This window comes from Pyrus communis, chromosome 6 (genome assembly GCF_041283825.1).
Source record: "Pyrus communis isolate YQ-2024b chromosome 6, ASM4128382v1, whole genome shotgun sequence".
Classification (NCBI taxonomy): Eukaryota; Viridiplantae; Streptophyta; class Magnoliopsida; order Rosales; family Rosaceae; genus Pyrus; species Pyrus communis.
The window spans coordinates 12,449,929-12,463,050 of NC_142570.1; the positions used below are offsets into that span (position 1 = coordinate 12,449,929).

The 13,122-nt window shown below is 37.5% G+C and overlaps 2 protein-coding genes across 2 annotated transcripts; both read left to right on the forward strand.

Annotated features, from left to right (window-relative positions):
• Window positions 1–330: 330 nt before the first annotated feature.
• LOC137710426 (hydroxymethylglutaryl-CoA synthase) lies at window positions 331–4,715 on the forward strand. The gene is made up of 12 exons (XM_068449442.2): window positions 331–771; window positions 1,418–1,524; window positions 1,986–2,118; window positions 2,241–2,384; window positions 2,501–2,659; window positions 2,815–2,888; window positions 2,985–3,060; window positions 3,189–3,244; window positions 3,347–3,434; window positions 3,551–3,691; window positions 3,771–3,920; window positions 4,243–4,715. The coding sequence occupies exons 1-12, from the start codon at window positions 709–711 to the stop codon at window positions 4,447–4,449; spliced, it is 1,398 nt and encodes a 465-aa protein (XP_068305543.2). The 5' UTR covers window positions 331–708; the 3' UTR covers window positions 4,450–4,715.
• A 2,202-nt stretch (window positions 4,716–6,917) lies between these two features.
• Window positions 6,918–8,463, forward strand: LOC137711554 (transcription factor TCP9). Its single transcript, XM_068450803.2, has one exon. It carries the CDS (start codon window positions 7,184–7,186, stop codon window positions 8,315–8,317), a length of 1,134 nt encoding a protein of 377 aa, XP_068306904.2. The 5' UTR covers window positions 6,918–7,183; the 3' UTR covers window positions 8,318–8,463.
• Window positions 8,464–13,122: the final 4,659 nt, after the last annotated feature.

The following is a 13,122-nucleotide window of genomic DNA, read 5'->3' on the forward strand; positions in this document are numbered from 1 at the left end:
ATAATTTGACATAAGCTTCAATTTTTTTAATTAATTATTAAATGCTTTTAATTGATTTAAAGTCTTACCTTTTAATTTCTTTTTATTACGAATGCAATGTTTAAATATTTTTAATTTTATACATTTTAATTCATTTTCTTGCATTACCAATGCAAAGAAAATAAATATGAATTTTAATTTATGTTTAAAATTTGACATACAAAGTGGATAACAAAGTTTCAAGATGTTAAAATGTTATATAAGCTGTCAAATTTAAATTTTATATTTAAAATTTAACATCTGATTTGAAGATGATTTAATAATTTAACCCATTATATTTAAAATTTGACAGAAGGGCCGTAAATTTGACAAACTGGCGGTCAGAGATAGGAGGCGCCCTCCATCGCATCATATTTTTGCACGAAACTCACGAAGTCTGCATTTTGGCAACTCTGAGGAGAGAGAGAGAGAGGAGAGAGAGTCCTCTCCCTATAAATACACAGCGAAGCCTCCCAATTGTACAGCACCTCGAAACCTCTCCGCATCTTTCTCTCCCTGCAAATTTCTTGGATTTTGTGCGAGAGACTCCCATTCCTCTCTCTCTCCTCTCCTTCTCTCTCTAAATTCAGCTCGACGAGCAGAGAGGAGCGCCAGGCATTTTCCGATCTCTCGGATACTTTCTCTGAGGGATTTCATTCGTCGAAGTGACTTAAACGCTCGCAGGAGAAAATGGCCAAGAACGTCGGAATTCTCGCCGTCGACATCTACTTCCCCCCTACCTGTATTCAGCAGGTGACGATCCCTGACTCTCTCTAACTCTTTTCGCTTTTTTTCAAATTTTAGTTTCCGTTTCACATTCACATCGATTCCTCGTTGTGCGTCCGATTTCATGATTTTTGTATTTTTATTTTCGTTGCTTGAGAAGTGAGGAAATGGAAACTAATAATCATTTTTTGCTTTTTGTTCGATTATTTTGTTAAATCAGACAAAAAAAAAAAAAAAAGAGCAGAAAAATGCTCAGTTAATTGAGTAGTTGATTTTTTTTTTTTTTCTTTTTCAAAAATGATTTTTTCTTGAATATTTCTATTGCATTAATATGTGAAGTATTGTAATTAGACGATTGACATGGAATTTGAGGTTTGTTTTTTTGTTCAAAATTTTAATTTTATCTGAATGGAAACAGGATCGTAGATTAGCTGATTATACTAATTGAGTGAAAGATGTTGTTGATTGGATTTCCAGAAAAGTTTGAACATCGATTGGTTTCTTAATGCAATCACACGCACAGACGTGTAGCAGAAGGGTGTTCGAGGCATATGTTTCTCCTAGCTACAATTCCCTGCAGTGATATATCGATATGTGTTTCATGATGTCTTGTTGGTCAAACTAGTTTGATTTCCGTCAACTATTTGAACTTTTCCTTCTTTACACAAAATAGGAAGCCTTGGAAGCTCATGATGGTGCCAGCAAAGGAAAGTACACTATCGGACTTGGACAAGATTGCATGGCGTTTTGTTCAGAGGTGGAAGATGTCATCTCAATGAGGTACTAGTTTTACATTTGATCCTCAATGCTTTTGTAGCTCAACGAATTGTATTAGTCCCCTCATTGCCATTGCGTTTAGTATTAAGTAGAAGGTTTTAAGAGTACAACGATACGAAAACTGTCTGACTTTTAACAGCGGAAATCTTTTGTCAACGATACAGTTGACAAAAGGAACCTTCTAATCCAGTTTGGACATAATAACCATAATTGTTGGGGAAAAGGCCAGATCACGTAAATATCGTTTTATCTTGTTTTACATTTCTTTACTCTTGTGCATGTTAGTCTTAAAACTGTTGTTTTTTCTCTGTGGACACCGTTCGCTGTCTGTCTTTACCTTGTACATTATGTGTTCTACATGTATATCTGTATATGTTTCTATATGTACATGCATGTATCAATTCTTTTTGAGGAGAATCTTGTTGAGACCATATAACGGTTAACTTTTGACCTTGAATTTTCAGTTTGACAGTGGTGACCTCCCTTCTTGAGAAATATGGAATTGATCCAAAACAAATTGGTCGCCTCGAAGTAGGAAGCGAGACTGTGATTGACAAAAGCAAATCTATTAAGACCTTCCTGATGCCAATTTTTGAGGTATTGTTTTTTTAGAAGCTGTATGCTCTGTCATTACTCCTTTTAATAAGGTTTTTGTTTGGTATCCGATTTTATGCCCATCTTAAGCTAATGCCGACAAATATTATATATCAAATATGCAGAGACATGGAAATACTGACATTGAAGGTGTTGACTCAACTAATGCATGCTATGGGGGAACTGCAGCTTTATTCAACTGTGTCAATTGGGTGGAGAGTAGCTCTTGGGATGGACGCTATGGGCTTGTCGTGTGCACTGACAGTGCGGTATGACTGCTTACATTACCTTGGGTTAACATCGATAAATAATTAACACAAATTTCCATTGACATTACTTTTATGTACTTTTATTCTATTTATCTTATTGGAATTTTCTATATCAGGTCTATGCAGAAGGACCTGCACGACCTACTGGTGGAGCAGCTGCTATTGCCATGCTGATTGGACCTGATGCTCCTATTTCTTTTGAGAGCAAAATTAGGGGAAGTCATATGGCTCATGTCTATGATTTTTACAAGCCCGACCTTGCTAGTGAATATCCGGTAATTCTTCCTACTTTTTAACAGTAGGAATCATTTGTTTCTGTTTTTATTTTCTCTGTTTCCAAATGACTTAGGACTATTAAGATTTATACTTGAGTGATGCCTTACTGGGTTTCCTTATCCATTATTTAATCATCAATCTGAAATTTTTGTAGGTTGTTGATGGAAAGCTTTCTCAAACATGTTACCTGAAGGCTCTTGATTCTTGCTACAAGGAATTATGTAAAAAGTGTGTTCCTACGAAAATACTTACGTCATGCTATTGTTTTTGCTATTATTTGTTTCTATATAAATGCCTAATTGTTTTCTTTCTTTCTTTCTATAGGTATGAGAAATTGGAAGGTAAACAATTTTCTATTGCTGATGCTGAGTATTTCGTATTTCATTCTCCATATAACAAGGTATGTATTCTTAGCACTTATCAATTACCATGCAACTGATTTTTTTTTTTTTTTTTTCTGGTTTACAATTGAGATTTCGAATGTTTTCCTTCTCCTTTTAAAATAATTTGCTCTTTGATTTGTTACAGCTCGTACAAAAAAGCTTTGCTCGTTTGGTGTTCAATGACTCCATAAGGAATGCCAGGTACTGGCCTTTCCTTGATCCTGTCTAAGAATCATAATGCTCCGGACATTATTCTTAATGTATGTTTACGTGGTGATTTATTTGATCTCTTTCCATACACAGCTCCATTGATGAGGCCGGGAAAGAAAAGCTGGCTCCATTTGCTGACCTTCCTGGTGATGATAGCTACAATAGCCGGGATCTTGAAAAGGTACAGTTAACACCCTTGAAAATCTTATTATACTCGCAACTTTCTCGATTCCTTTGATTGCAAGCATAGTTTTACTTATATCTGGTGATCTTTGTTCACTATTTATTTAACTACAGGCATCCCAGCAAGTCGCAAAGCCTCTATACGACACTAAGGTGGTACCTACAACTTTGGTACCAAAGCAAGTTGGCAACATGTACACTGCATCTATTTATGCAGCATTTGTATCCCTCCTTCACAACAAGCACAGCTCATTGGTAAATGTCCTAAATTTGTTATCCAGAAGGCTCGACTTCACCTGAAACTTTTGGTCTAATAAATTTTGTTCGATAACAGGATGGCAAGCGGGTGATACTGTTCTCTTATGGAAGTGGCTCAGCTGCTACCATGTTCTCATTGCGTCTCAATGCTGGTCAACAACCCTTTAGCTTGGAGAACATTGCAGCCGTTATGAATGTTGGAGAGAAGTTGAAAGCAAGACATGAGGTACTAGTTTTTTCCTTCTTTTTCTGTAGGCATAGTCGTACCATTCAGATACGAACAAACTCTATTTTTCTCATGTAATGCTTGCATCTTTACGTAATAATCTTGATTACAATGTGATTCCAATAAATCGTACTGCTCATTACTTTGTTTTTGAAATTGCCATGTTAAATTCCTTGGCAACACATTTAATTGAGTGCTATCGAATAATTAGAACCATATTCTATCCAATGGGAAGTCGTTCGAATTATCACATGTTTGATAAATTAGAAAAGCACCCTCAGTATGGAATTCGTTTGTTGAACAACGTGCGTCCTTGATGCAGTTCCCTCCCAAGAAGTTTGTTGAAGTGATGAAGATCATGGAGCACAGGTATGGGGGCAAAGACTTTGCGACCAAGCAGGATATCAGCCTTCTACTTCCAGGCACATACTATCTTACTGAAGTCGACTCTAAGTATCGTAGATTCTATGCCAAGAAGGATGCTGCTGCCACCCCTGATGACAATGGTGTGGTTGCCAACTGTCACTGATGGACACAATTTAAGCCTTTCACGCGGTTAAGTTGAGATTTTATGTTCTTCGACGTCAGGTGTAACTCGTAAAACAGAAGATGCTGGCCTCCTAAAGTTTGTTAAAAGCAAATAGTTTGTTCTACAGCAAGTATTGTCAGGTTAAAAATTGTTTTTTCTTTATTTTTTGTTTAATAAATTGTTGATGATAATTAGTAGTCCACGATTGTACTGTAAAAGCTCTTTTGAAAAAAAGTACGCGGAAAATTAATGTGAGGAATGCGATATACAACCGGTGTCTGGTGCTGGAGAAATTTTTAGGAGTGCCGGGTACACCAAAAAATTTTGGTGTACCCTCACTCATAATGGTGGACCCTACCTTCACTTATTTTTCAATAAATAAATAAAATCAAATTCTAATGAGTGAGGGTACACCAAAATTTTTTGGTGTACCCGGCACTCCTAAAAATTTCTCCTGGTGCTGGTGCTGAGGGGTATGCGGGAAAATTTGCCTTTCATGGCTGAAAACAATGTCAACTAGGTTCTAAAACAAAGTCACTCAAAACAGATGTAACATAAACTACATAATCAAATCCATCTTTTGGCTTCACCCCATTTAACAAATGTATTTTTCTACAACACAAATAAGAACGGAATTCCCCACGCTCTTCTCATTCACTCAAATCATAATGATGTTAGTCTTACCAATTAATTTTCGATTTAATGACATTTCTCTTCTTAATGTTAAAAGTTGTTCTTATCTCAAATTCTTATGTTTTGTTGGTAGAGAGTAGTTGCGTCATTTGTAACGTAATAGCATCTCCAAAGGAGATGTTTAACCTGACACGTAGACATATAACAGTAAAAAAATAGCAGCAAACTTTCTCCAACCGAGCCTTCAATTTCTTATGTGTCACTGAGTCAATTGTAGGCCAAATTTATTAAATGATTTTTTCATAAATTAATATAATATAATAATAAATGTTGTTATGCTTTTTCAAGTATTTGATTGGTTGCCTCAATCCTTGGACCCCACAAAAAGATTAAAAAAAATTAATTAAATTATTATTATTTGACATATCCGGTGAAGCAAAATATTGTGTAAAATATCAAATTGTCACATAAATTATCAAATTATTTTAATATTTAAAATTTGACATCGATGCTCTAATATATATATATTTATCTTTTTAGTCAATGACGATGAAGATTCAAGGACGTCTTTAAACATCAAAATAGAAATACCATTAAATTAAAAGCTAGTTAATCGTTGCGTGATTTGCTAACACAATTAGGAGACATGGTTTTGCCAACATTGGTAAATAAGTTTACCATTAATGGTCGCCCTAATACACTGTGTTTGGCTTAAAAGGAAAATTTAGAAAGGTAAGATGGCCTTTGGGTTTCGCAAGGGTGATGGACCACACCACAGTAGTAATAGATAGGTCATGCCAAATTGCCAAGTGCCAACCATTCACCATCGCTTTGATAAAATAAAAGGTAATGTTAGGGAGACTCAATTTGTAAATTAAATTTTGAAAACTAAAGGACATAGAAATTGGTGATTGGTTAATTGTTTAAACGTTGATAAACGTGCTTATTTTTATTGGTGACACATCATTTAGTTTGCAAATTTAGTCGAACAAATTTAGTTCAATTTGTAGAACTTGATGTTTATAATCAAAACCGTTCATATTATAAATCATCATATAAAGATCGTCTCTGGAAAAAATCAATTAAAACTAAGGTCGTTTAGTCATCAAACTGTTTAAAAAAAAAAAGAACATAATTGATAAAAGCATTACGAACCATCCATGTATTTGTTACAATAAATTGACTAAACAACCTTATTTTTAATTTATTTTTTTTAAGAGATGATTTTTACAGTTTGATTCATAGTATGAACGGTTCTGATCATATATACAAAACTTTGTGATTAAAACACTAAGAGTTTTGAGTAAGAATTCCGACTCATCTTTGAGTAGTCAAGTATAATTTAGTCTTCCTAGCATTACCCCAAAATAAAACCACTCACCATCGGAAAAATCCATTCAAATGTTGAAAAAGCATTTTTCTAGACCTTTTCGATCAACTCCACCTCTTTGCTGATCCAATTCGTTTTGAGCCCTCATTGGATCACCTTAGATTGAGGAGAACAATTTACATAGATCAGTAATGTCTCGATTCTATTGTACATTGTCATATGAAGAAAAATTTACACACAACAATACTTTATTGGACAAAGAATAACTCATCGTGGTGAGAGATTTTTTAGTATATTGGCACACAAGCGAATACACTTAATGTCATAGTAAATGTGGTGGGATATTTATTTTTTCGGTGTTCAACCCAACGTCCGCACAGGGCCACCACCAAAGTAGGTCAAAACACGTGGCGCCATCTCCACCCTACGATCTCATCACCCTCTTTCCATGATGTTTTTGCGTGTGAAATTTGAAGATATAAAAATAGGGGGCAGTGGTGTGTTGGGGGGCCTCCATTCTTTTAATTTCTTATCTTTCCGTTATATTACTATATTTACAGTTCCACCCCATGCTTCCTTCTTCTTCCCGGATAATATAGAACAGGAGGACAAGAAACTGATCAAAACCCTAATCATTTTCCCGCAGTTTCTCGGCAACCAAACACTCCAATCTCCTTTCCCTCTCACAACCCAAGAACCCATTTAGGTAAACGAGCTTCTCTACCGTAAATTTACACGTATGTTCGGTTTCTTCTGTTTCAGTTTGCAAAAATGACGTCGTACTTGGAGGATCAGGACGACGACGGAGGCGCTTCTGATCTCAGCACCAGCACCGGAGACCTGGGAGACAACGACCATACCAACAGAGACGGTGTCGTTTCGACGCAACTCCACTACGACGAAACGACGGAGTTCCATTCGCTCAAGGAGGAGCCCATTGACTCCGACCCACCACAACCACCGCAGGCTTACCCCATCGGAATGGTCCCGGTGGCTATGCCCATGCCCATGTCCGTGCCCTCAGCCGTCTCCACCCTGACCCGACGATCTTCCACCAAGGACCGCCATACCAAAGTCGAGGGCCGCGGGCGGAGGATCAGAATACCCGCCACGTGCGCTGCCAGGATCTTCCAGCTGACCCGGGAACTCGGGCACAAGTCCGACGGAGAAACAGTCCGGTGGCTGCTCGAACACGCCGAGCAAGCCATCATCGAGGCCACCGGCACAGGGACCGTTCCTGCCATCGCTGTCTCCGTCGGCGGGACCCTCAAGATACCCACCACCGCATCCACGTCGGTCGAGGACAACTCCTCACCACCCTCCTCAACCAAGAAGCGAAAACGCCCCTCCAATTCCGAGTTCGTGGACGTGAAAAACGACGCCGTGTCGCAGTCGTCGGGCCTTGCTCCGGTGAGTCCCTCCGTGCCACAAGGTCTTGTTCCGGTGTGGGCCGTGGGCGGCACCGGGTTGATGGTTCCGGCAAATGCGTTATGGATTGGCCCTGTGGGGTCGGTGGCCGGACCTTCAGGCCAACCGCAGATATGGGCCCTCTCTCCGACGATGACGCCGGTTTTCAACATGGCAGGAGCATCCCGGCCCATATCGAGTTTCGTGGCGAACAGCGGAGGAGGAGGAGCAGGAGTAGTGGATGTTCGGGCTCCATCTCCGGCGCTGTCGAACTCAGCGGCGAATACGAGCACGGTGGGACCGAGGGCGGCGATGTGGTCGTCGACGACAATGGCGCCGAGCGTGAGCTCCTCCAGTCACAACAGTAACGGCAGCGGAAACGGCGCGACGACCAAGAGTCAGATGCTTAGGGATTTTTCTCTACAAATTTACGATAAGCAGGAGTTGCAGTTAATGGGTCGACCAGTTGGACCGGAAAATCATAACCAAACCCAGTGAAATCGAACCGGAACCGGAATCGGCCCATATCCGGTTGAGTGATTTAATGAGTTTGTTTTAGTTTGTTCAAAAGATTCAGTGCTGATGAAACAGCTGCCAAATTAAAAATAAAAGTTCAAGAAAATCCACAAATGTTTAACTTTTAATGATTATTTGTATTTTTATTTTGTGGATTAATTTTGATATAATGATATTTATTTTCTGAAAAAAAATAAAAATAAACAATGCATGTGAAAATAATTTTCATGCAAATTAATGGGGTTGCGGTGATGGGTATGATTAGACCTGGCATTCGTGTCGTGTTTTTCGTGTTTGTGTTATACCCAATAGCTTAACAAGTCGTGTCGTGTAATACCAGTTAAAGTAAACAGGTAATATGACCCGATCCGAAATCAACCCGTTAATATTATCAGGTAATATGACCCGACTCGTTACCCGTTCATGAAAGTTGTAACGTTTTTCATTACGAGTGATTACATTTTTCACACTTCTACAATAATTATTATTAATTTTGCACTAAAATAAAAAATATTGTTCATGAGATTTGGAGGGTTTTAAAAATCTAAACGACCATGTAACCATCGTCTCAGCGTTAAGGATGCAATTATAAACATTTATTATGCTTTCACATTTTTCAGACTTATACATTAATGATTTTGTTTATTTTGAACTCCCTTAAAAATACTATTCATGAGAGTTTGTATGGTTTTAAAAATTCAAACAATCATATACCCATCCTCAAAGCGTAAAGGACGCGACTACGAGCGTTTGCATATTTTTTTTCATATTTTTCGCACATGTAAATTAATTATTATAATTTTTTAATGTGTTTGGTATTTTTAAATTACTTGATATTTTTATTTTTAATGTGTTTTATGATTTTTAATCTCAATCTTTGCTTATAATACACTATAAAAATAAATAAATAAAAATTAAATTTTAAAATTTATATAGAATAATAATTAATAAACAATATATACATATTCATTATATCTATTGTATTTTATAGTAAGTTTTTTTTTAGTAGTTTAAAAAATTAAAATCATCAAAATAAATTTTTTCTTATCGTGTCGAAACAGGTTACCCACGTGTCATTTTCGTGTAAACTTATTAAGGACCCGTTATTAACGGGTTATTATCGTGTGACCCAATAATGATCCGATTAGTTATCGTCTTGACCCAAAACTTGTTATTTTCATGTCGTTTACGTGTCGTGTTAACGGGTCGTGTAAGAAATTGCCAGGTCTAGGTATAAGTAGTAGAGACAAGAGATGGATGCAAAATTTTTTTAGAAGGAATTAACGAGCGACTTCGTTACGACAGTTCACTCTTTCAAATATAGAAAAAACTTATTGAGACATTTAAACTTCTTTCTGATCACTATCATGTGATTCACCATCACCTTAAATTAAATTCAAAATATACCGAATTAAATACGAGTTGAAACTCGTCGCAATCATTTGTACCCAACTCACGGTATTTTGGAGTGCTACCTTCTTTGCGGGATGACAGCACACATGCGTGTGAGGAGATCTAACACATGTAAGGAGGACAGAGTAAGCGTAGAGTTCATTGAGCCTGGGTGGGGCTGTGGTGCATGTGGTGTGGTCCACCTGGAAATGGTGGGTCAACTAAGCCCAAAATCTGAGTTTATCCAAACTCCACCACAGACTACATGCCGATCCTCTTTTAAGTTACGTGTCATGTACATTGCATCGTCAACGCATTTCTGTTAGGGATGTTTAAAATACGCTCCGTGTGAGGGAGTTGATAAGGAAGGAGCATCAACGATAAAGATGTGATCCTTGTGGACGGTGGGCCATTGTTGAAGCTGTCAATGGCTGGGCGTTGAAGTCGCGTGCACAGAGGGATGTGGTGGGTTCCATTCGTTACACTTGGAGGATTGGATGTTTTCTAGCCCGAGTAGTGCTAAGGAGATTAAATTTAAAGAAACTTATTTGAAAACTAAAAAACATGTAAATTGATGATTCATTTATTACTTAAACATCAACAAATATGCTTATTTTTATTGGTAACACATTATTTAGTTTATAAATTTACTCGCTAAATTTAATCAACTCTAACATTACTCTTTCTTGCCCACATTTGCACTCTCCTAAGTTGGGTGGGTTGATCCGATTGAGATGGGGGAAGGCACACAGATTGGGCTCCCTTGGGAAAATTTTGAGGATGTGCTATTCACATTTTTTTTTTTTTTAACTTCTCACATTTTTTATTAATTTTTGTTGTTTGATCTTAATTCAATTGATCCAACGGACACAAATTAAGAGAATGTGTATGAAATAAAAAGGGTTGTGTCTTTGGAATGGAATACAGGTGATACATCACGTGTTATTTTGTAAGTGGAGGGAAGTTTGTTTTTTTTAGTTGTTAATTTTTTAAAACAAGTGTCCACTTGTATAAACACGTTATGTACAAACTCTATTCCAAATATATAGAAAAATCTCTCATTCTTCCCCTTCCCCCTTCATCAGTCACATTCATATGGGCCCCTTCAGTCCTACTATGGACGGCTCCCATGTCTGATGAGAATCTCAAATATTTTAATTGTTTTGGCACCTTTTGATCGCATATATCAGTACTTCTCAGTCGTTGAAGCATAATGGCAACCCATATTACGGCTTAAAAGTACACTCGGTTTCATCTTTCATGAAAGACTTCGAGTCACTCAAGCGCTTGGCGACTAAAGCATTTATTTACGGGCAGCACGAGTTCCATGCATATAATATGCGTAAGTTTTTCTCTTGCATGACATTATATTTTTAATTAGAGAACTTCATACTTCAATATATTTGTTTTATGTAAGTTGCTTTCATCCTTGAGGGATAGACATATCATGTTGATATTTTACAATTTCATGTTAATGTTGAGTTACAAAGAAAAATGATGGGGAGGATTTGTGCTACGCACTATTATTTTTCCCTTTCCATACATTTGTTTAACAATGACCTCTTTTTTTTTTTTTTTTTTTTTTTTTTTTTTTTTTTTTTTTTTTTTGTGATTTGTTCAATTCAATGATTAAAGAAAAAGAAAAATGTGCATGAAGTAAGAAAACAAATGTTAGCGCGCACATTTACCAAAATGGCAAAGAAAAAAAAAAAAAAATCTCTCATACATTACAAGTGAAACCAATGGAGGCCAAAATCATGGCACTCATGTAGGAGTGATTTCATTCCAAAGAGGCCATCATGTGCTAAGGTAATAATTGTCCCATCAATTGGGCAAAGGCAATTATTGCCTTAGTGAATAGAAATTATTCGAGTGCATCTCTACTTGTATAAATAAATTGCCCAGACAATTAGTATTAAAAAATATTTTAAAAATTAATAACAAAAAATAAGAAAATATAATAATATTTTTATTTCTATAAACATCTTACTCTCTTGAAACTTATTTTTCCTCCCCACCTTTCTCTTTTTCTCCGTCTCATCCCTCCCCTCTATCTCATTTTCTCCCTCAAGTTTGCAATTGCACTTGAGTAGACCAAAACTCCACTTAAAAAACCCAGCTTTGAGTAGAATTTAGACCTTATTAGGGTGCAAATTTTGGGCATCAAATCGAGCAGAGAGCTCGGATCGGAGCGTGTTGAAGGGTACAAAGGTCTAAAGATCGAAGATGCACGACTCAGTGTCAAACTCAGGCGAGAGAAAGAGTGCGGGCTTGAACCAGAGAGAGTGGGAGTCAAGCCTGAGAGGGAAGAGAAGTGAGAGGAAGACAATCGATGACAAGAATGAGGGTGAGGCTCCGATTCATCAACATCACCGATATGTGCAATGCTCCGATTCGATCTGCCATTGGCGACGAGAATGAGGTTGGTCACACGCTGACGTCAAATAGACCTCGGGTGCACACACGGGCCATCCCTGCCCAATTGCTCAGTCGGGTTATGTTGGGCTTACGAGTAGCCTGACTACTTGGGCTTAGATGGAAAGGTTTTTTTGGGTTTTTGGGGATCAATTGCCCAATTGCCAATTGCCTAAGCAATTGGGATGGGGTGGACTTGCTCTAATGGCATGCTTACATAAAGGTAATCAAAATCAAAACGTAGAATTAAATTTCGTTTATAGAATACTCTAGTGTTTACTAAATATTGTGGAATAAAAAAATTGGTGGGACCCACGCGAATTTTGGAATCCAACTACAATATTTGGAGGAAGTGAATTTCATACAATTTGGTGGTATTTGAAGCTTTCATTCCCCTCTACTAAACCCAACCAAGAGCCATCATGATTAACCATCGTACGTGGATGTGCAAGGCCACAAAAACCGACAAAAATCAACAGTTCTCCGATCACCCCTTTCATTTTCCCGACAAATCAGCAAAGCAATGGCCGACGCCACCACTTGGGTTTTGTAGCCCATCATCCCAGGAGTAAATCCCGACCAGATTTGACTCCGTTGGACCATCATAGGCGACGAATTAACATCAGGAAGCTTTAGGCACCCGTTGGCTTTATCAGCCAAATTTACCTTCTTCTGTTCACTTTTGGACTTCGTTACAGGTATAAAACTTGTTCCTCTTGTTGAGCTCTATATTTCTGTAAATTTGGTAATTTTTGGAGTTTGTCGGAAAATTAGGTTTCTGTTCGCCGGAAATCGCCACCCGCGGTGGCGCGTGCAGTGGCGCATGACCAGTGGGCCGATGCTGCATTTTTATGCAAATTTTGATATTCTAAATACGTAGTTGGTATCCAATTGATGTTTTTCGATTATTAAAACTAATATTGGTTATTTTTGTTATTTGAATGATTCAGAAAATGGATTAACATTGAATTGTGAACTAC